A 25044-nucleotide genomic window follows, 5' to 3' on the forward strand; every position below is an offset into this window, starting at 1 on the left:
AACACATTCTGTAGTTCATCCATGCGATCTTTAAATATTTGCCATTGCCTATCCACCGTCAACCCTTTAAGTCACGTTCCCCAATCCATCCTAGTCAACTCGTGCCTCATACAATTGTAGTTTCCTTTATTTAAATTCAGGACCCTAGTCGCTGAGTCAACTACTTCACTCTCTATCTTAATGAAGAATTCAATCATATTATGATCGCTCCTCCCCAAGGCACCTCGCACAACAAGATTGCTAATTAATCCTTTCTTATTTCATAATACCGAGTCTAAGATGGCCTGATCTCTAGTTGGTTCCTTGACATATTGGTCCAGGAAACCATCCCGTATACACTCCCTCCTCCACAGTATTGTTACTAATTTGGTTAGCCCAATCTATATGTAGATTAAAGTCACCCATGATAACTGCTGTGCCCTTATTGCACGCATCTCTAATTTCCTGTTTAATGCCATCCCCAACCTCAGCATTACTTTTTGGGGGTCTGTATACAACTCCCACTAACGTTTTCTGCCCCTTGGTATTTCTCAGCTCTACCCATACAGATTCCACATCATCAGAGCTAATATCCTTCCTTACTATTGTGTTAATCTCGTCTTTAACCAGCAATGCTACCCCACCTCCTTTTCGCCTGTCCTTCCTGAATATTGAATACCCCTGGATGTTGAATTCCCAGCCTCGGTCACCCTGGAGCCATGTCTCCGTAATCCCAATTATATCATATCCGTTTACATCTATTTGCGCAGCTAATTCATCCACCTTATTATGAATACTCCTCACATTAAGACACAAGGCCTTCAGGCTTGTTTTTTTTAACACTCTTACTCCTTTTAGAATTATTATTTACTGTGGCCCTGTTTGATTTACACACTTGATTTCTCTGCCTTCCACTTTTGCTTTTCTCCTTCCTGTCTTTTGCTTCTACCCTTGCTTCCCTTTCCTCTGTCTCCCTGCACAGGTTCCCAACCCCCTGCCATTTTAGTTTAAACACTCCCCAACAGCACTAGCAAACACTCCTCCTAGGACATTGGTCCCGGTCCTGCCCAGGTGCAAACCGTCCAGTTTGTACTGGTCCCACCTCCCCCAGAACCGGTTCCAATGTCCCAGGAATTTGATTCTCTCCCCCTTGCACCGTTTCTCTAGCCACGTATTCATCTGAAATATCCTTCTATTTCTACTCGTTAAAGGCGCTATATAAATGCAAGTTGTTGTTGTTGTTATATGTGCAACTTTTAAAATTTTCGCTGTGCTGAGCAACCTACATTTTCTGTCCTGGCTACTTTGCTGTGCTCCCACCTTGTGTGTCCCCGGATATGGCTTAGAAAATATGGTCACCATAGTTCAAGGAGACAGTTCGTAGTAGAAAAATGGAGCATGTGGTTATATTTGTCTTCTAGAATTATCCTAGAGAAATGGGTAGTTTTGGCAGAGGAGAGCAAGGACCATTAGAGATTGTTATCTTAGAATGATACAGCACAGATGGAGGTCATTTGGCCCATCATGCCTGTGCTGGTCAAGCTAGGTCTGGCAATTGATGACTAAGCCAGTTAAGCACTTCCTACACTGTTGTCAGGCTGTCTATAGTAAATGCTTGTAGCATTACATTAGTATACCACAAAATTACATCAGTGAACAACATCACCTCAAGAAATAGCTGGCAAGGATGCATGCTCGTTTATTTACCTACAATGTTATTTATATGCAGTTTTGATGTCAACAGCTTTGAAAAGCCAATTATCAAAAATGGAATAGATGGTATGGATTCAACTTTTGACACTTCCATGATTGAACAAAAATAGGGACTGACATTTTCAGCACAATCAACTATTTCATGTTAAATTTCAGCAAAGTCTTATTTTACATAAAAGGGAAAGAAAGCATATACATCAAACCAAAACACAACAAAATGTCATCCACAGACACATATCCAAAGAAATGTTCACATTACTATCAATGAAGTGTATAAGAATATTTTGACCCTAATTCTTGAAAATTGTTAACTGATGAAACCTTTTCGGTAGCTGTCAGCCACAGAGGAGAATATCTTTTTCCTGTTATACACATAGCCTAACAGGTGACTGAAATGTTATAATGCATGTATTTACTGCAAATTTGAAAACCATTCGATATGCCAAAGATATTCTTCCTCTTGATGAGGCATTTTCTGTGATTCTTTAAGTTTCCTACCAGATAAAGAATTATGACAGCATTTCAAGTTAGTATTTTTATAATAATTGGTGCTTGGATCAACGGAATATATAGACATCACAAGGCTTTTCCAGTTAGCACAGTGCATGCTATTATATTACAATTTAAAAATATCAAATATTGGCAGTTCATTCTCATGTTCCTTCCATGCAATAACAACCAACTCTGCTTTCATCATAACCAAATGTAATTGGATTAAGATTGGTCCACTAGTATTCAACACCTCTTTAAGTCTTTGGACATGACTGAGAAAATAATGCATTTTGTCACTTTCTTGCACAACTGATGAGCTATCTCCTCAGGCTCTTTGCACTTCATCTGTTGCCCAATAGCAAGTTAGAAGTATAACCTGTCACTAATGACATAACCAGTTCAAACTTCAATGTTCTGTGTCCCAACTGGTAGAAAACAACAGTATCAGTTTTCAGCCAAAGCTGGATTTTTAACATGAGGATCCAAGCTTCAGTTGGTGAATGGAGATATCGGAAAAATGGCGAGTTCCCCATCCCCTATTTTCTTCTACTGTCTCTTGTAGGTACTACATCTTCTGGTCTATGTTTGCACAAGTGTCATATCTTAGCCAAGTGTCCATTCTTTATGCATGAGTCTGGACAGACCGTACCAGCATGGACCATGTGGGGTATTATAACCAAACCTGGTCCTGTCCTCGCTCACTGTCCACACAGAGGCACTTTTCAGCAGAAGCCGCTAGAGGGCAATTGCAAGCGGGAACGCTACCTGATTTTTTACTCTCCCGAGCTCTAGGATTCAGCTTCCTCAGCCAGATGTGGGATAGAATTTAGGACTTTCCAAGTCTTTATGGCTCAGTACTACGCCAGGTGATTCATTCAACTACTGAGCCATTGGGAGCTTGGAGAGTAAAATGGAGATTATGGATAAAAATAAACTAAGAAAGAAAAAAAGACTTGCATTTATATAATGCCTTTCACGACCATCAGACATCTCAAAGCACTTTACAACTCTACTTTTTTTGAAGTGGAGTCACTGTTGTAATATAGGAAATGCAGCAGCCAATTTGCGCACAGCAAGCTCCCACAAACAGCAATGTGATAATGACCAGATCATCTGTTTTTGTTATGTTGGTTGAGGGATAACTATTGGCAAGAACACTGGGGATAACTCCCCTGCTCTTCTTTGAAATAGTGCCATGGGATCTATTACATCCACCTGAGAGAGCAGACGGGGCCTCGGTTTAACGTCTCATCCGAAAGACGGCACCTCCGATAGTGCAGCACTCCCTCAGCACTGCAGTGGAGTGTCAACCTAGCTTTATGTGGTCAAGTCCCTGGAGTGGGACTTGAACCCACAACCTTCTGACTCAGAGGCGAGTGTGCTACCAACTGAGCCACAGCTGACACTGCCAACTAACATAAATATTAAGAGAAAGTGGAAGAAAAGAAAGAGGGCACAGGCAGTACAATCTATTTATAACTTTTTCATTTTTTCCTCAGTATTTTCTAACTATATATCTTATTACAATAATATGACAATTGTAATGGTGCTTGTGATATCTCTCTAGCCTAATATCAGGTGATTTTCAGCTTCACAGGGTGTGAGCTGAAATAATTCTTAAAAGATTGTTAGCACCTGGGGAGGATACAAAGTTCTCTGGAGACATCAGTGTTATTGCTGCTATTCAAACAAAACACAGAGCAGACACCAAAATGTAAGTTTATATCCTAACCTTGGTGTTGAACTCTCCTCTCCTCTTAAAGACTATTTTTTGCCGTCAGCTGGGCCTCTAGAGTATTGAACAACTGCCAGAAAGAAGAAATCACAGAGCAGCATTTACTGCAACCATGAAGTCTACATCCAACCCTCTTGACTGAAATATATGTACACGAGGAAAAACTGTATACAACAATGTGTTGTCTCACTTTAAACTTTGACTGTTCAAAAAAAAAGTTATTGACGAGAAGACCATTTCAAATTGATAGTATTTAAAGAGGGGAACTCTATTTGTAAGAATTGCTTCATTAATAATAACTTATCTAATGCCTCATCATATTCTCAGAATGTCCCAAAGTATTTTGTAATCACTGTATTACTTTTGAAGCGCACTCACCAAAGGTATAGGCAAACATGGCAGCCAATTTGCACACAGAGAAACCTACAAACAATAAGTGAATGAATGTCTAGATTTGCCTGGACAGCTTCTCCTTTATGTACAAAATGCTATCACATTTCAAAACTCTCTGGTCGTCTTCAAATTGTGCTATGGGATGTTTTGTACCCACCTGAGCAGCGCACTTCAGTTTAACATCTGATCTGAAAGATGACAATTCAGTACTGAAGTGTCAGCCTAGATTATGTGCTCAAATCTGAAGTGGGTCTTGTGTCCACAACCTTCTGAATCAGAGGCCATCAAATACAACAAGCTGATACTGGCCAGGAATTTCCTTGGAGCTGCTCCAGCACCACCATGGTAATTTAGAAGTGCGGCAGAACCCTGTTTACATGTGAAAACAGGGTGTTCATTGCACATCCGTTAAATTTACAGTGGTGGAGCGGGAGCAGCTCTAAGGCAACTCCTGGTTTGTATCTTTGAGATGTGGCAGATTCCCTTGGTTTTCTCAGGACCAACATTCTTGAATATAATGAAAATAATGCAATCAAAAATGAAAATAACAAAAATGCACATGAGGAATATTGACAGTAACAGAAAGGATAGAAATATTTAGCAGACATGCAAAGTTGGAAATATTTGTAAAACAAAGAGGAACTTTCAGCTAATGCTAAATTTCTACAATGAAATTGAATAAGATCAGCTGACAAAATACATAAAAGATTTATACAACTTACACCTCCTTAATCAAATTTTTCTGGAAACTTTATCTCAAGAATCTGCAGATTCCAATTATTTTCATGTAATTTTACACCTGTAACATTGGAAAGTGTCCACGTCATGTCAAATCCCAGCTGTTCTTCACCAAAGATGTCTTCAAATCACCGCAAACCCATTATGAGAGAAAGCTATTCACATTTGATTAATGGAAGCAAAAAATAAAAAGGAACTTGTTTATATTATACAAAATTACAGATGAATGGGTGATGAATGCTAGATATGTATGAGGAGTCGTTTGTAGGTTTGTGGATCTATCAAATTAATTCATAGACAGAGCCAAAACAAACTGAGTACCTCATCTGTAATTCACCACACAAAAATCATTGTACAGTATATATTATATCACGGACTGAAATGTTACACTGGATTAGCTAAAAGCTGTGAGAAAGTAGCACGTGATTCAACACAAAGGGCCGAGGAAAGCTTTTTTTGTTATTAAAAAAACCTAAACTAAAGGTGTAAATAAATATTGGCTGCACTTTCTTTTCTTTTCCCTTTCCCTATGTTTTCTTCTACAATTGTTCCCCTTGCCTCCATCTCCTGAGGATTGCTTATTCTGCATAAGTTCAGACAGTGAGCATCAGTGGTCTATGACCATGGGACCACCACAACTGAGGCTGAGCCTGATGCTGTCCTTGCACAACTCCCACATATACACACACACACACTTTCCACCAGACTAGATAATGAAGAAGTGTGGGAAAGCTGCTAATATCATGTCCTTATCCCGGAGATGGTGGGGGCACTTGCAGTATCCCCATTATAGCCCTGGAAATAATCTGGGATTTTTCTGTTCCGTCTGTTCAGTACCACCTGAGATGGCACCATTGTTACTAAACCGCAGGGCAAGTTTTTGTTCCTCAATGGGTCATAGAAGCTATTTTGACACTGCAACAATGAGCAAAGTCAAAAATTTCAAGCATTAAAGCACACTCTCACATGATTATAGAATGCAAGAAATGTAATAATAGGCTTATTCTGAGTCATGTGTTGAACTTCATTAGTTTAGATAACAAAAACACATATATAATGTGCTAACACAATTCAAAACAAGGCAATCGCTATTTTAGACCAATTTTCTTTTCAACTAAAGTGTTGAAACTGGAGTAGGAAGCAATGAGATGTTTGATGAGAACATTATGTACATTGTGCATGAAATGCATCTTAATTTTTTTTTAGAATTCTGAGTTCAGAAATATCGCAAATAAAGTCAAGCTGTTTTAAAGTCACATACTGTAATTATTGCTGTAATTTACTTAATCATTGCTAAACATTCCAGGTTTTAATTTTTTCCAGATATTTTTAACATACTTCTTTGACTGTTCATATGGTAATGCTGATTTAACTTTGAGTCTCAACAGATCCTGTGTCGCTGATTTTTATCACTAAATGCTAATGTTTGTCTGATATCTTACTACAGGTACTTTGTCACACTTACGCAGGGATACAGTTCCAGTTTTTCTCCCATACTTGCTATTGCTTCCTCTCATTTTAAGATTTAGATGCTCTACATTGAATTGTATCTGTAAAATCTATGTAATGATTCATCTTGATAGTTGCTTTATTTCCAGTCTATCTATTTGTCCAATTTATCTCAAATTTATTCATAGGTATGTTGTTGCCTCTCTGCTTTCTCTTTCTTTTGCCTGAGCCACTGCAACATTGATACACTGTAACCACTCCTCTGCATTCTTCTCATCCTTTGCTTTGAAGACATATGTCTTACTGTCTGTGAAGATTTCAAAGGCTCGAGGAAGACTACGGTCTCTCCGTTTTTTAGCGATGACCTTTACACTTTGTACCTTGCTCAGTTCAATTGGACAATCATCTGGATCATCTTTCTGAAAGGCAAAGGCAGAGCTGCATAAAAAGTGGCACAAAGGATTTGAACATTTCAGAAGTTTGTTTCATTCAAATTTATATCCTTTCAACCAGCATTTGTCTGCATTTCAAATAATCCCAGTGTTTCAGTTTACATGTTTCAATATTCAATAATTCACTGGCAAAACAACATTATTTTTCTTGCTATTATTTTGAGGGATGCAGATTTGTTTAGTAAAATTTCACACATTGATTGTGTCCAGAACATGAAAAATGAACTGCCTACTTAAATTAAGTGAAGTCATCAATTGTGCCAGGTAAAATAAAAGAGTAAAGGCCAGGTAAATTATATTTGTTTCTTCACCTCTTTCCAATTGACTTTGCCATCAGTGCCTTGTACTTTCAATTTTGAATGAACATAACTTTCTATAAGCATCTCCTTTCTCTTTTATTTTTATCCTTTTATTCATTATTGATTGTATTCTCTTTTCCATACCTGTACCCTTTTTTCTTCAAATATTGATCACTTTTTATATTACTTTTATATATTTACAATATATTCACTTTTAATTCTACAGTCACATTGACTCATGCTATTTTTTTTTAACATCTTCTGTTTGATTTGTTTTGTTAACGGTTTCTTTTCTGTTTTCTCATTCTATTTTTAATTGTACTTTTTGTTCTGTTTTTTTGTATTGTTTTTGCTTACTTCTAGATTTTGTTAGTGAAATGAAATTATATTACCCATAGAAATGACTGGAAGACATTTTAGTCTTGGATAGTTAGTAACTACATATATTCCAAATAGTCATTGGGTTTAAATTTTCCTGCATGTAGTGTAAATGTCATTTATCCACAGCAATACAATCCATACTATGGTAGTGTTGATGACGGAATGAATTGACATCTCTGCTGTCAGCAGTGAGCCTGCCTCTCCTCCAACAACTCCCCATAAGTCTCATTTTCATTTGCCAATTTAAAACCTCATTTGTGTGTTTTTCAGAGTTATTTTTTAACATCAAATCCCAAGGAACAATCAGAAGGGGGAAAACTAGACTGGAAATTGATAAAAGTTATCTTTAAATAACTAATATAAAAACAGAAAATGCTTGAAAGGTCATCGACCTGAAACGTTATCTCTGTTTCTCTCTCCACAGATGCTGCTTGACCTGCTGAGTATTTCCAGCATTTTCTGTTTTTATTTCAGATTTCCAGCATCTGCAGTATTTGGCTTTTGTTTTAAAGATGATATACTTTTGTCAGCAAATGTTGTTGCATAAACTAAATCACTGCTCAGAACTTCACTAGCAATGATCAAAATACAAATCAATGCAGAACGGATTCACCGACTTGGTTCCAATGATTTAATCTAATGAATCCTACACATCTACCTACTGATTTTCCTTTACGAAAGAGAAGTTGATTCCCAGCCAATGTGAAATAGCGGGTCTTCCATCTCTTTATAAACTTCCATCTCACTTGTTTTTCTTTGAGCTTGCCTTCGATGAGTGGTTGACCATCCTGATTTACAACTGTTAAAGGAATATTAAACAAGATTGATCAATTACCAATGTACTAAAAAGCTAAAATGGTTAAAATGCTCATTTGTATTACAAATACATAATTGGCCTGGATTTTGCAGTCAGCGGTGAACAAACCTCACAGCCGTTCATTACACTTACACTTGCCCACAGACCTTCTGTGGGCTTTTACACTGGAACTTGCAATTTTTAAAGAGAGCCAAAACAGCATGGTGCCCTCTACAGGGCATCTGAGACCTGTGTGAACAGGACAAGCAACGGTGTGTCTCCTTAGCCAATCAGATTGAAGAAACCTTACTGAGACACACAGGGCTGGATTTTAAGACTCAAAAACGGGTGGGTCAGAGGTTAACATTTTTAAATCTCAAACCCGACCCCAACCTGCCCATATCCGGTTTTAACGGAGGCGGGACAAGGGGCGGGCAGCCAACCCACTCCCAGGAGGTGGGTTGGCAACTTAAATATTTTAATGAGGCTGGCAGCCTTTGATTTAACCTGTATTACAGGTTTAACCCCTGGCCGGCTAGGTTTCACGGGCTTCTGAAAATCCGGCAGCTCAAGGGAGGCGAGTACAGCTTTGGGTAGAAGGTAAGTGCCCTTGCAGCACTGCTTGTTGGACAGGAGGAGCTGGAGTGCTTCCCCCATCCTCACAAGCTTACATTCTTCCCTTGGATTGGACCCCCCGCCCATCAGAACCCCCCCATACAAAGACCAGCCCACCCCCCCCCCGGGTTGTGTATCGGACACCGCCCCCCACCCCCCCCCCCCGCGAAGGTTGTGAATCGGACCCCCCCCAAGGTTGTGGGTCGGACCCTCCCCCCCCCCAAGGGTTGTGGAATGGATCCCCCCCCCAGGGTAATGGGTCGAACCCTCCCCCCCCCAGGGTTATGGATCGGACCCTCCCCCAGGGTTGTGGAATGGATCCCCCCCCCCAGGGTTATGGGTCGGACCCTCCCCCCCCCCCAGGGCTATGGATCGGACCCTCCCCCAGGGTTGTGGATCGGGCCCTCCCCCCCACAGGGTTGTGGATTGGATCCCCCCCCCCAGGGTTATAGATCGGACCCTCCCCCTCCGGGCTGTGGATTGGACCGCCCCCCCAAGGGTTGTGGATCAGACCCCCCCTCCCATGCTTCCATTAGCAGCTGCAGGCTCCTTATCTGCTATTGGGGCTGACTCTGGAAGCCAAGCCTGTCAATCAGGCTGACCTCTGGGCGGGGAACCTGTCAAGTACACAAGACGCATGCTGTAGAGAAACCCAGACTTCCGGATTTCCTGTCAAAAACTTTGCTCCCCCCCCCCACCCCGCCTATGTAACCCACCGCAGTTAATATCCAGGCCACAGAGTCTAAACCCGGAAGTGTAAGTTAGAATGGTTAATTCAATGTCAAATCATCTACAGAAAGTGAAATAAAGAGAGAGAAAGAAAGATGGGATTAAGAGGGATAAAAGAAACAGAAAAGTAAAAACAAATTTATTTAAATTGTTATAATTTTTAAAATCTCCAACAATAATTAAAATCTGAAGGCATGAGACTCCACATTTGTAAAAATTAATTTTCAGTGCCAGAGAGGTTGTTTGGCAGTAATGAAGACTTATCACACCAGTACAAATTCACTTACACTTGAATGGACAAGCCCTATCATTTTCTGCCGTGTTTAGTGGATATCTACTGGGTAAGTACCACAACTTCACGCCCTTCCATATCGAGTCTTTTGGTGAGATACTGTTATTGCGCAGCTTCTGGAGGAGCAGAGCAACTTGAACAGCAACTTCCTGATTTCCGCGTTTAATTGCACATGTGCGGCCACCGGAAGTTGCTGTCCAATTTACTTTTTAATAACGGTGACCAGTGATAACCTCATTGTTATTTCTACTGCAAAATCTGGGCCAATATGTGCCAGACCAGAAACAAATATTTATAACTGTTGGAATATGTTAGAATATGGAGTTGATAAATTGGATATTTATTTCAAATGTCATATGGAAATTGTAATTAATTCCCTTCATGATCACTGAGATTAATTTATCCTTAAGGAACTCAAAAAGAAGTTAACAATCAATTGGTCACAGATTCCACGATGATATAATACAATAGGGAGATTCTGATTCTCAGAAACATTCTGAACAATTTGGAATATATTTAATAAGCTAGAATAAATACGGATGCCATGGGGATTTTCCATCAGTGGAATAGATGTAAAATTTACTGTTAAATTAAAAGAATATGATGAAAAACAAGCAGTTCTACCATGAATAACCATTTATTTCTTTGGTCTGCCTCAAGGATCTATTGGTCACTTAGGTAGTCTCAGGCCAATTTAAAACATGCCATTTTTTTGTTTCTTATATCTCTGGCTTAAGCCTGATGCTTTCTTAAGCTGCTTTTAGAATATCTGAACGTTGAACCACAATATTATGTTACGCGACTGCATAACAAAATACATAAACATATCTCAGTACAGCCAATTTCTAAACCTTTTATTAAAGAACTGGAAATATAAGTGCTAAAAAGTGGTAGTCTGGCAATTTGAGTACAATTGGCAAAGGAAAAACTGCTGTGCTAACGAGACTATTGAATGATTCAAGTTCAGATTCACAGATCTCGTTTGTCACAACTTGTAGATTCACAAATTGTCTTGTACAATCTATCTACATTCTATAAGACACATTATAAACCATTCACAAAATACAATTTGTAATTGAGAAAAGGCTTGTTCTAAAAACCTTTAAATATCCTTTATAATATTTGAATAAACTATATTGTGTACTTCAAATAAGTTGACTTAAGTTACCATACCACAGTTGAATCCCAATGAATGTATTAGTAATTTGACAAGAAATATTAAGCTTGGATATAGATTTCTACAAATCAGGAATAAATGGAAATGAAGCTTTACAATTCTATGCTTGGATTGGAATGATGATGCTTGGATTGAGGAAAATATTTATCTGAGCTACATTCTACCAGGAGAGCACGTCTCAAAATCTTGCCAGGGTTTTTTTTCGGTGTTTTCCCATGTTCCTGTTTGCATTATGTTTTATGCTTGGTGGGTATATTGTAAGTTCAGCTTGTTCCATTGTTGCTGGATTATATTACAAACCAATGCTAACAGCAAAGCAACCAGAAAGTGACAAAACTATGTCAAATATAGAATGTTCAACACACAAACATTTGTTGTAATGAGAGGTTTGTTGAGTGTCAAATATTGGGCCATTGTGTTTCTTTTTAAAAAAAATCTGAATATTCTCTGGACAATTTCAGACCATTAGTTTAAATTATTTTAATGCCTTTACATTTTGTGTGGTTTTTCTTTGAAATTTTCTTTAAAGTGCTTTGTGTCTGCTTCCATTTACTGGCTCAATTACGAATTTTGCTGACTGCTGAGGTATGTTATTAGTGGCATACAAACAACCCATTCACATAATTTACTTCATGTATAACTTGGCCATGTTGTGGAGATGAAACCACAGGAATCTGAAGCTAGGAATAGAGTTTTCTGCAACAATCAAATGTAAATTGAATTTGAAATAAAAAATGTTTGTGGCTTAACTCAAGTTAAACTACATCATGCAAAAAAAATCATGAATTCAAGTTAAAGGGCCTCAGTGTCTGCTGCATGTACTTGACAACTCTGGATTAAATACAAAGGGAGAGCGCAGGAAACGCCATTTTGAGCCACAGCGGAAAAGAAGGGAGAGCACGGGAAAACACCATTTTGAGCCGCAGCGGAGAAGAAGGGAGAGCGCGGGAAAACGCCATTTTGAGCTGCGAGAAGAAGGGAGAGCGTGGGAAAACGCCATTTTGAGCCAGTCTAACCACACCCAGGGATGCCTAAGAGTGGCAGTATCACAGCGTTCGACAATGAAGTCGAAGATTGGACGACATATGTCGAACGCATAGAAGTGTACTGCAAGGCGAATGAAGTGCCAGATGAGAGGAAAGCGCTGGTATTGTTGAATTCAATGGGTGCAAAAATGTATGGCTTACTGCAAAACCTAGTAACCCCAGAGAAGCCAGTGGAAAAGGATTTTGGAAACAGTGTCAATCCTACAGAACCACTTAAACCCCACACCGCTGCTGATAGCAGAAAGATTTAAGTTTCACAAAAGGAACCAGCATAAAGATGAAAGTAATGCTGAGTGTTTAACGGAACTGTGCAAGCTATCAAAACACTGCCAGTTTGGAACGTGACTAGCAGATACCTTAAGGGATAAGTTTGTGTGTGGGCTTCAAAGTGAAGGAACCCAGAAACGGCTTCTATCAGGAAAGGATCTTACGCTGGACAAGGCTTTCAGCATGGCAGTATCACATGAAGCAGCCGCACGGGGCGCTGCAGAGATACAACGGAGACCGCAAGAATATGGCACAAATGAAAGGTCATATGGAACAGTGAAGTGCTATCGCTGCGGCAGAAGAACACACAACCATAATGATTGCTGGTTCAAGGATAAAGTGTGTAGACAGTGTGGAAAAATAGGACACATAGCAAGAGTCTGCAGGTCAGGAAAAAAAACCAGCAGCAAGAAATCTCCACAGGAGAAGTACAAGAAGGTACATAAGGTGACGGAGAGTAGTTCAGACGAACAGAAAAGTGATACAGACTCCGGAAGCAAGGAGCTGGGTTGTCTGAAACTACATAAGGTGATCCAAACGGAGGATCACCAAACTATCTGGGTCACGCTCAAGATAGCTGGAGTCCAAGTGAAAATGGAATTGGACACAGGATCAGCTCTAACAGTCACAAACCGAAGGGACTACAAGTGGCTATTCTCACATATACCCTTGAGAGATACAGAAATTGTCTTGAAGACGTACACAGGGCAAAAAGTCTACCCCAAAGGAAAAATAAGGGTGAACGTTATATATAACGGCAAGGAAACACCAAAAATGGACCTATATGTATTGCCAGATGGAGGACCACCACTACTAGGACGTGAATGGATCCGGAAGATACAGCTAGATTGGCATTCCATACAAGCACTGACTGTAGATGCCAAAAAGGATGATGACGTCACACCTGGACGACTGTCAAAAATGCTAACTGACGCACAAGAAGTGTTCCAGGAGGGACTCGGAACACTAAAGGCATAACAGCGACGATCAAAATAGAGGAAAATGCAAGCCCAAAGTTTTTTAAGGCCAGGCCGGTGCCTTATGCGATCCGCCCAGCCGTCAAAGCAGAGCTGGAAGGTTTGGAACGTTCAGGAGTACTGTCCAAAGTGGACTGGAGCGAGTGGGCTACACCCATCGTTCCTGTAATGAAGAGGTTGTTGAGTAATATGCCTGGGGAACCAAAGAAGGTTCGCATCCGTGGGGACTTTAAGGTGACAGTGAACCCAGTCCTTCACACGGTACAATATCCGCTTCCGCGGATTGAAGATATTTTCGCCTCGCTATCTGGAGGGAAACGCTTCACTAAGATTGATCTGGCCCAGGCATACCTGCAAATGGAGGTAGAAGAAGCCTCGAAACAGTACCTCACGATCAACACTCACAAAGGTCTCTACCAATACAACCGGCTGGTGTTCGGGGTAGCATCCGCTCCGGCTATTTGGCAAAGGGCAATGGATCAAGTCCTGCAAGGGATTCCAGGGACCCAGTGTTATTTGGACGACATCCTGGTCACGGGCAAAAATGACAGTGATCACCTTGCCAACCTGGAGCAGGTGCTCACGAGATTGAAGGAATATGGGCTCCGAGCAAATCGCCACAAATGCGAGTTTTTCCAGAAGCAGATCTCGTATTGTGGCCACGTTATTGATGAAGAGGGGTTACATAAGTCCCCTGAAAAGATTGAGGCAGTAGTCAAGGCTCCAGCACTGGAAAATGTGTCACAACTGAGGTCGTTCCTCGGGCTGGTGAACTACTACCATAAGTTCTTGCCGAATTTGTCTACAGTACTACACCCACTGAACACCCTACTGCAAACGGGGGTACCATGGAAGTGGAATGATGAATGTAAACGAGCTTTCCAGAAGTGCAAAGAATTGATCACATCAAAAGAGGTGTTGGCTCATTTCAACCCAGCACTACCAATTCGGTTGGCGTGTGATGCATCACCCTATGGCATTGGAGCGGTGCTGTCGCATAAGTTCCCGGACGGCTCGGAGAGGCCGGTAGCCTTTGCGTCTCGGTCACTAACCTCAGCCGAGCATAACTACGCCCAGATTGACAGGGAGGCCCTCAGCCTAGTGTGGGGAGTGAAAAAGTTCAACCACTATCTGCACGGGCAGAAGTTCACCTTGCTGACTGACCACCAACCACTTGTCTCCATCTTTAATCCAAAGAAGGGCGTGCCAGTGATGACTGCGCAACGGCTACAAAGATGGTCCCTTTTTCCAGGGGCGAACCAATATGAAATCGAGTATAAGGGCACGAAACAGCATGGAAACGCTGATGGGCTATCACGCCTGCCACTGCCTACTGCGGAGGAAGAACCAGCAGTGGACCCTGTCGAAATATTTTATTCGACTATAATTGAACGCTTGCCAGTAACTAACGCTGATGTAGAGAAGGAGACCCGAAATGACCCGACACTGTCTCGGGTATATGACTTGACAGTGAAGGGATGGCCAACACATGGCGACTCACTGTTGCCAGCATTCTCATCCAGAAGAGAACAGCTGTCAGTATGCCAGGGGATCTTGATGTGTGGATCCCGAGTGGTAATTCCACCCAAGTTAAGGGAGAGAGTGCTAAATGAGCTTCACGAAAGCCATCTGGGGCGGGTGAAAATGAAAAGCCTTGCTAGGGCTTATGTGTGGTGGCCGGGGATCGATCAGCAAATTGAGGACCTGACAAAGAGCTGTTCAGGATGCCAGAAGGTCCAAAATGCACCACCGCATGCCCCTCTACACCCATGGGAGTGGCCCTCATCTCCATGGCAACAGGTGCATATTGATTTTGCTGGTCCATTCATGGACTCAATGTTTCTAATAGCCGTGGATGCGCACTCGAAATGGCCTGAGGTGATCAAAATGTCATCCACCACCACGGAGAAAACTATTGCAGTCCTACGGACCATATTTGCCAGGAACGGCTTGCCAGAGCAGATTTGCTCTGATAACGGACCACAGTTTGTGTCCGAAGAGTTTCGAAGATTCATGAAAAGGAATGGGGTAAGGCATTACATATCCGCCCCATATCATCCAGCCACAAATGGATTGGCTGAGAGGTTCGTACAAACCTTTAAGAAAGCAGTAAGGGCCATGTGCGATGACGACATTCCACTGCAGCATAAGGTGGACAATTTCCTGTTAGCCTACAGAAATGCGACACATGCAGTCACCAACCAGACCCCGGCCATGATGTTCTTTAACCGAAGGTTGAGATCTCATCTGGATTTGCTCAGACCAAATGTACGAAGAGATGTTGAGAATAAGCAATTCCAGCACATCAATGAGAAGCCGACAAGGAGCTTCAATGTAGGGCAACCAGTCTTGGCCCGCGACTACCGAACAGAGAAGTGGCAACCAGGAACGATATGCACACGGCATGGGCCACTAATGTACACAGTGGATGTTGGGGAGAACATTGAGACACGCCATGTCGACCAGATCCTAGAGTCACAGGAATGAGTCAACCGCATGTCTCGCGCACCTGGTGATGAACCCGACATACAGGTAGCATCTACCCCAGAAACAGTAGCATTGGAAGCTAATGAACCAACTGACGACAGGGGGCCTCCGCACCAAGAACAAGACACTCAGGAAAGGCGCTATCCAGAAAGGATCAGGAAGCCGCCCCAAACACTGAATTTATAAATGGACTATTTTCAGTTAATGTGCATGTTAAAAGTGTTAATTGTTAAATGAATGTTATGGTACTGTCAATCTAAAAGGGGAGGAATTGTAGTGTATGTACCTTTAAGGGGAGAACCACTTTTTACAGCTCCTGTATACTGTATTACCGGCAGTGACCACACCTGTATATAAACCCTGAGTAGGGATCTGTTTAGTTTTAGAGTAACCCTCATCCAGTAAATACCTGTTGATTGTTCCCTGCAGTCTCGTGTCTAGTTATTGAAGGACACACAACATCAAAATACACGGATCTAACAATACCTGTAATTCTTTGAGGAGCAATGCATGAGGAGGCTGCAGATGGTGGAAACAGGGACAGCAGTGGAGAGTCCTCATCGGAGGCCACAGGACGCTCCTAGATCTGCTCAGCTGCATGTAGACACTGAGCCTCGGGGGCCATCCAGAAAGGGAGCGGTGCTGGAGCTTCAGGAGCAAGTGCAGGGGGCTCTGACTGGGTTTGCAACCACGGTGACTGCGAATGTGCAGAGAATGGAGAAGTCCATGTCAAACATGAGCAATGCCGTGGTGCACACAATGGTGAATGTAGGTCCCACCATGGAAAGGATGGCAACCTCCTAAATCGCCAGACTCAAAACATGGTGACTCTTCTAAATAGGTGGTTAGCTATGGAGGATAGATGGGCATCTATCATGGAGAGGAACCAGAGGTACATGGATGTCGATGTTATGAGGACTGTCAGTACAGAGACGGGTCCTCATGGCCCCATTGATGTGCAGTAAGGTGCTCTCCAGCTACTTGCTAGCAGAGAAGTGTGGGTGGCCCATGAGAAGGATGATGGTGGGAGGCGACATGCAAGTGGGGACTCCTCTCCAAGCGCTCATACTTTCATCCCTTTGCCAATCTCTCGGTCAGAGCCCCAGATGACTGCCCGAGCAATGATGGCCAAGTCTGCCCCTGTGCAGCTGCAGGAGGAGCAGACTTTGGCAGGGCAGTCACAGGCTCCAAAACCCAGAGGACGACCGCCAAAAGCGCCTAAGCAGACGCAGCAGGGAAGTGAGCAGGCTGTCTTTACATCTGCTGAACCCACAGGGGTAGCACCACGTAGAAGCACACGTAAGAGAAAGCTAACACATAAATAATCACAAGGGTACTCACTTGGGTGTTCTGCTAGAATTCAATGTTAAGTTTTTGTTCTTTTATTATGTTGGAATAAATGAATGTTGTATGAATGTTTGACATTGTTGCCATATGTGTGCTCATAATTTGAGGTGGCACAGTGAAGGGTGAGGGTGCCTTTTATTCCAGCAATGCAGGTGACAGTGGATATAGAGTTAACACCACACACTTACAGCCTCAAGACACAATGGAGCTGATTTTCCTGCAGGTGCGGGGAATTGTCGGGTTCCAACACGAATCTAAATGGGTCAGCCAGCTGCACGCAATTTTCCCTCAATTGGCCAATTAATTTCCAGCGTGTGGGCACCCTTGCTAATTGCCCATTTCCAGTCAGAAAGCCCCACAATATGATGTCATCATTTGTGGTGCTTTTAAAGTCTCTAGCAAGCTTTTCAACCTCTGCAGGCTTCCCAACCAGTCGTACAGAATGGCAGAGGAGCCTGCACCAGCTGCTGTCAGCGGCAGAGGCCGAGCTGCCGCCAAATTTGATGAGACGTCACTGCAGACATTGGTGGATGGGGTAAGGGCGCACTGGGAGGTCCTCTTCCCTAGCTCAGGGAGGAAGAGGCCTCCCAAAGAAACCAGGGCTGCGTGGATGGAGGTGACTGCAGAGGTGAACTCTCAGGGAGTCACCCGTCGGACTTGGATGCAGTGCAGGAAGCGCTTCCAAGACCTTCACCGTACAGGAAAAGTAAGTATGAAGTTTCCATCAGCCTCAACCTGATCCCCATTGCCTTTCCCCACCAGCACTCAGCTGGGGAAGGAGAGACAGGAGCAAGCCCGCAAGCTGGTGACAGAATAGTTTTCCATCTCTCTCATTGACATAGCATGAGTCGCTGTAACGATTCTGAAGCTACATCATTTGGCCTTATGAGCATCTGCAAAATCCAATGTGCATGTAACCTTGGCATCACATCTCTAACTCTTTCCTTTACTCCCCCACAGGACCATCCAAAGCCCCCATCCCCACTGCGGAGGAGGAAGAGGCTGAGCAGCCAGACACCTCAGAGGAAGCTCCAACCTCTGAGGGCGCAGCATCAGCAGAATTCAGCGCACCCAGCACCAGTGCAGACACTCACACCTCGGTGGGGCCTTCGCGAGATAGAGTAGTGTTGTCACCTGGTGTATCACAGCTCACAAGTGAGCATCAGCAGATTGTGGAGACAGGGACAGCAGTGGAGAGTCCTCATCGGAGGGTGCAGGCCTCTGCCAGCTCAGCTCAGCTGCATGTCGACCCTATGCCTCTGGGTCCATCCACAAGAGAGGAGGTGATGGATCTCCATGCACAGATGCAGGAGTCTCTGGCAGGTTTTGTCTCCAGGGTCACTGCAAGTGTGGAGCGAATGGAGGAGTCCATGGCGAGCATGAGCAGAGCCTTATTGGAGTCATTGGCGCATGAAAGCATCACCACGGAAAGGATGGCTACCTACGTGGTAAGGCTGGCTGCGGCCGAGGAGAGGAGGGCTGCGGCTGAGGAGAGGAGGGCTGCGGTCGAGGAGAGGAGGGCTGCGGCTGAGGAGAGGAGGGCTATGGCCATGGAGGAGCTTAGTCGCCAGGGTATCAAAAACATGGTGAGTGCTCAGAATAGAATGACATCTCTTGAGGAGCGATGGGCATCTATTGAGCACCGAAACCAGACCTTCATGGAAGTCCCTCTGAGCAGGACTTCCAGTGCAGATACGGGTCCCCATGGCCCCCCTGATGTGAAGCAAGGTGCTCTCCAGCCACTTGCAGGCGCTGAGGGGGAGCTGACCCATGAGAGGGAGGTTGTTGGCACACCTCAAGGAAGTGGGGGGCTCCTCTCCATGCGCTCACACTTCCATGCCACTTCAGAGCCCTCGGTCAGAGCCCCGCCAGAGTTCACACCCAAGTGAGATAGGAATGTCAACCCCTGCACAGCCGCAGGAGCAGCAGACTGCTGGCGAGCCCTCACAGGCTCGCCGCCCCAGAGGACGCCAGCCAAAGGTGTCTAGGCAGGAGCAGCAGGAAAGTGAGCAAGGGGCCTCCACATCTGCTGAAGCCACAGGGGTACCACTACATAGGAGCATGCGTAAGAGAAAAATAAAGCACCACTAATCACAAGGGTAGTCACTTGGGTGAAAAGTCTTGTATATAGTTTTAATGCCATCAGTTTTTTGTACATAAAAAATCTGGTGGCAACTGCTGCAGTTGTGGCATCTGTCATTTGGCAAATGGGGATTTAACATTGAGGCCTTAGGATTACTTATAGATGTCAGCAAGCTGGTCCAATAGGTAGAAATGCGCAGGGATGGGCCACTGTCCATGGTCAGTTAAGAAGCAACGAGGCTACAGTGTTTGAGTTACCAGGCTACACAAATCTGGCCAGGATGAGTGCGTTCCTTGAATTCCTCCCAGCAATGTTCTCGCGCACTGGTGCCGCTGGTTGACGGGCCTCTGCGGGATGCTTGTTTCCGTCCTCCTCCTCCTCAGCATCATCCTCATCCAAGGCGGCTCTGTGAGGAGCCTCTTGGTCCTGTGGAATCGGCAAGCCACGATGCTGTGCCATGTTGTGAAGTACACAGCATACCACTACAATTTTGGAGACCCTGGCTGCTGAGTACTGTAGGGCGATATAGTAATCTGGGATGTTATGATTAAGGTTATCCACCAGGTGGTGCTGTAGCCAATGCTGCTGCTAAGATCAGAGGTTTGCTTCCTGTTAAGGTCAGAGGTTTGCTTCCTGTCCAGGTCAGCAAAGGTGGAATGCCAAGATGCAGGCATGATGTTTGTTCTTCTGTTTGTTTAATAAAATACTCGTACTAGTTCCAAGATATCGCCTCTTCGAGTTCTTGTTCCACTACATGGATTTATCACATTTGGCGACAAGGTAAAAAGGACTGTACTGGCCGCGCTAGACGTGCTCCTATCTAGCTATCCAGCAAGTTAAACACTCATTCAAAATAATCCTTCCCTGAAGCCGTTTGCTGTTTTGAAGCTTTTACTTGAACAAATTTGTGAAACTGTAAACAAAGACAAAGTATGTTTTGTACATAAACTGAGTACTACACATTCGATATTACACAAGATACAAACATATTTACAACAGTAGAATAGACTAATTGTATAACTAACTAACATTTGAACTAACTTCTGTAACTATTAAATATTAACCTTTTATAAACATAGTATTATCAAAATATTACTCTGACAACATTGCTATTATGCTAAGAACTAAAGATACTCACAGATATTGCATTTGGCCTAACATATGAAGTCAGATTACATTAGATTGTAAGTGGAACTTCTCATAGCAAATTCTCCATTACTCAAGTCAGGTTCTTCCTGGCAAAACTGCTTCCTGGGGTCAACAGGAAGAAAGGTAAGGTCAAATGACCTCACACAGGAAGAAAGGAACAGATGACCTTTCCAGCTTACAAACTGTTAACACAATAACCGCCACCAGAGGGTGCTATTGCATGTAAAAATGTCCATCGGTCCAGAACACTCCCCGTCTGGGGTCATTAACGACTCCACATAGTCCGAACTCTACTTGTCACTGGAGTCCTCTGGCGACAAAAGAAGAACCACCTCAGAGGCGGGCCGAGAGAAGACCTTCGCTGTTCCTTCTTTGATGACTCTCAAGTCCACCTTTCTCACTCTCCCGTCCTGGCTGGGATGGGAGTTCACGATGATAGCCATAGGCCACTCATTCCTTTTTACCTGATTGTCCCTCATCAAGACAACATCTCCTTCTTTGAGATCCGGCCTCTTGTCCTGCCATTTGCTTCGGCTCTGTCGTGTGTTGAGGTACTCCCTTCGCCACCTGTTCCAAAACGTGTCTGCCAGACTCTGGACTCGTTTCCATTCTTCCTTGAAGAGTTCTCCTTCCCCAAAATCTCCTGGAGGACAAGGGGGAACGCCTGTCTTCTGGGTCAAAAGCATGGCCGGAGTGAGGATGAGGGGCGATTCTGGGTCTGAAGATACAGGAATGAGGGGCCTTGCATTCATCACAGCAGTGACCTCAGCCATCAGTGTGGTCAAGACCTCATGTGTGAGGCACGACGATCTACCTTGGAGAAACATGCAGTCGAGGATACGGCGGGCAATGCCGATCATACGCTCCCATGCGCCGCCCATGTGGGATGAGTGAGGTGGGTTGAATACCCAGGTGCATTTCTGCTCTTGGAGATACTTCTCCACCCTCTGAGAGCTGGAACTAGATCCATCCATCTTCAGCTCTCTGCAGGCGCCAACAAAGTTTGTGCCGCAATCTGAGCGTATTTGCTTTGCCGGGCCTCTAATTGAGAAAAACCTTCTCAGAGCGTTTATGAAGCTGGAGGCGCCCATCGTTTCTATGACTTCGATGTGTACAGCTCTTGTGGACATACATGAGAACATCACCGCCCACCTCTTGCTGTTGGCGTGCCCTCCTCTAGTGCGGCGTGAGACCACGTCCCATGGTCCGAAGACATCGACGCCTACGTAGGTGAAAGGTGGTGCTACTTGTAGCCGCTTGGCTGGCAGTTCTGCCATCTGTTGGTGCTCCGTCTTCCCACGGAGTTTCTTGCAGGTGACACATTTGAAAAGCGTGCCGCTGATACATCTCTTAGCTCCAACTAACCAGAGGCCGTCTGCTCTGATGGCACCTTCGGTGAAATGTCTGCCCTGGTGCTTCACGGCCTCATGATGGTAACGCACAAGCAGAATGGCCATATGATGACGACCTGGAATGAGGATGGGGTTGGTTGCATTCGTTCCCAGTTGAGACTGCGATATGCGTCCCCCAACTCTGAGAAGGCCGTCGGTGTCGACGATGGGATGCAGCTTCCGTAGACTGCTGTGAGGGGGTAAGTTGTGTTCTGCTGCTATGCACTTCAACACTTCTGAATAACACTCGTGTTGGACACTCTTTATCACAAGGATTGTGGCTCTCTTGAGCTCCTCTTCAGAGGGACTCTTCCGACAGATGGGCCACCCATGGCAGTTACTCCCTTGCGTAGGCTGGGAGAAGGTATGAGCTATATGGGTTAGGCGTGCTATCGTCTTTATGAGAGTGTTCCATTTGGAGAAACGCTCGAAGCATTTGGTGCTCATCAGGTTCTTACAGATTTGAGTAACGTTCGCTGTTACCTGTGGGCGTATCTCGCAGTCAGAAACAGGGTTGAGTAGGTCGAATGACTCGTTGATTTCGGAGAAGTGTGGGAACGGATCCTGGAGAAAAGCAGGTCCTGACAGCCAAGTCGTGCTACTGAGTAGGGACGCTGTTACAGATCTAGACCCATGGTCAGCTGGGTTCAGGTCTGTAGGGACATACTTCCACTGGTCGGGGGACGTGGACTGTCGAATACGTTGGACTCTATTGTTCACGTATACGTAAAACCGTCTACTTTGGTTATGGATGTATCCTAGCACCACTTTGCTGTCTATATAATATGTGATGCTGTCGAACTTCAGATCAATCTCGTCTTCTATGAACTCTGCAATCTCAACTGCTAATACTGCTGCGCACAGTTCCAATCTGGGTATGGTGAGGTCTGGCTGGGGCACCAACTTGGCCTTTCCAAAGACGAAGCCGATTTTGCTTTGTCCTTCTTGAGTGGTGACCTTCAGATAAGCCACACTTGCAATGGCCTTAGCGGATGCGTCTGCAAAGACACAAAGCTCTTTGAATTGGGCATTTAAGGGAGAGAAAGACGAATAGCAGCGAGGTATTCGGATCTCCTGTAAGTCTTGGAGTGAGTCTCTCCATCTGTCCCACTCTGCTTCCATCTCTTCAGGGAGAGGTGAATCCCACTTTTCAGCGCGTGTGGAGAGTTCCCTGAGGAGCAGCCTGCCTTGTATGGTGACAGGGGCTAAGAAGCCAAGAGGGTCGTATAGGCTGTTGACTGTAGAGAGCACTCCTCTACGTGTGAAGGGTTTCTTGGCGTCTAGGACTTGGAACGTGAACGTGTCTGTTGCTATGTTCCACGACACCCCTAGGCTACGCTGTAGGGGGAGGTCATCAGTGAAGAGGTCTAGGTCCTTGACGTCCTTAGCACGATCTTCAGGGGGGAATGCCTCCATCACTGCTGGTCTGTTAGAGGCTATCTTGTGTAGCCTGAGGTTGGATAGTGCAAGTAGTTCCTGGGCTCGTCCGAGGGTACTGATGGCCTCTGCTTCGGTCGGGAATGACTTCAGTGTGTCGTCGACATAGAACTCTCGTTCGATGAACCCTCTCACATCACTGCCAAAGTCGTCGTCTTCTTCCTTGGCAGCCCTCCTTAGTCCGTATATGGCGACAGCAGGGGATGGGCTATTCCCAAAGACATGGACACGCATTCTGTAGTCCACAATGTCTCTATTAGGGTCATTGTCCCGATACCACAGGAAGCGGAGGAAGTCTCTGTGGTCTTCTCTCACCACGAAGCAATGAAACATGTGCTGGATATCGGCAGTGATGGCGACGGGCTCTTTCCTGAATCTCATGAGCACTCCCAAGAGGCTGTTGTTAAGATCAGGCCCCGTGAGGAGTACGTCGTTGAGAGAGACTCCCTGATATGGTGCACTGGAGTCAAACACCACGCGGATCTGTTCCGGCTTTTTGGGGTGATAGACTCCGAAGGAAGGGAGGTACCAACACTCTTGGCCTTCCTGGAGTGGAGGAGCTATCTCTGCATGATCGTTGACAAGCATTTTCTTGACAAATTCTAGGAAGTGTGCTTTCATTTCTGGCTTCTTCTCTAGTGTGCGACGGAGCGAGTTAAGACGATTATAGGCATAACCCCTGTTGTCCGGCAGCCGTCGTCTGGGGTTCCGGAAGGGTAAGGCTGCAACCCAGCTGTTAGAGCTGTCACGAGAGACCTCATTGTCCATAATCTGGAGGAACCTCATGTCGTCGATCGATGGAGCAAGTTTGTGGTTGTTGGCGGTGCGACAGAAGACTGACTGACCCGGGTTCTCTCCAGTGAGCATCATCTGTGTGCTGTTTGTGGAGATCAGCGCTGGGGTTTTCTGAGGCTGAGCCGTATGACTGAACTTCTCTGTCACTCGGATCTGACTACTGCATGGGGTAAGGTAGCTTGTACGACCATTCTCCAAGATGGAAGTCTTGAGTGTGCTCACCTGAGATGGCTTGTGAGCGCCCTTGAGGCACACATCTCCAACAACGACCCAGCCGAGGTCTAGCCTTTGGGCGAAAGGGGCGTCATGTGGACCGTTGATCTGCTCCCTTATCTTATGTACCCTCAGGATGTCTCTTCCCAACAACAGAAGCATGCTTGCATCTGGGTCAAGAGGTGGGATCTCGTCTGCAATGCGTCTCAGATGACGGTGATGACGAGCTGCATTCGGAGTGGGAATCTCGGAACGGTTGTCGGGGACTTGATTACATTCGATGAGTGTAGGAAGGGGGAGACTAATCTTCCCGTCGACTGACTCAACAACGTAACCGCAGGCCCTCCTGCCGGCTGTCTCTGAAAGTCCAGCACACGTCTTCAGCGTGTAAGGCGACGGACTTCCTTTGATCTTGAAGATGTTGAAGAACTCGGATCTTGCTAGAGAACGATTGCTTTGTTCATCTAGTATGGCACACATCTTTTCAGATTCCTGGCGACATCCTGCAGGGTACACATTAACGAGGCATATCTTGGAGCATGCTCTTGCGCTCACTCCTTCTCCACACACCTCGGTGCACCTGGATGTAATCTCCGTACCAGCAGCTCCCTC

General features: G+C 44.6%; 1 protein-coding gene across 4 annotated transcripts in view; it reads right to left on the minus strand.

Annotated features, from left to right (window-relative positions):
* Positions 1 to 1646: 1646 nt before the first annotated feature.
* veph1 (ventricular zone expressed PH domain-containing 1) overlaps positions 1647 to 25044 on the minus strand; it is a 390667-nt gene continuing 367269 nt past the window's right edge. For 3 of the 4 annotated variants that reach the window (XM_085990360.1, XM_085990361.1, XM_085990362.1), the window contains 2 exons: positions 8294 to 8430; positions 1647 to 6918 (listed from right to left, as the gene is read on the minus strand). In XM_085990360.1, coding sequence (XP_085846486.1) covers positions 6682 to 6918; positions 8294 to 8430 — 374 coding nt within the window. In that variant the 3' untranslated portion in view covers positions 1647 to 6681. Of the gene's footprint in view, positions 6919 to 8289; positions 8431 to 25044 lie in introns of all 4 variants that reach the window. The other variant, XM_085990364.1, reaches the window with a different exon arrangement.

The sequence above is a fragment of the Somniosus microcephalus genome, chromosome 6 (genome assembly GCF_052327205.1).
Source record: "Somniosus microcephalus isolate GS21.2 chromosome 6, FLI_Smic_1.0, whole genome shotgun sequence".
NCBI classification, from domain to species: Eukaryota; Metazoa; Chordata; class Chondrichthyes; order Squaliformes; family Somniosidae; genus Somniosus; species Somniosus microcephalus.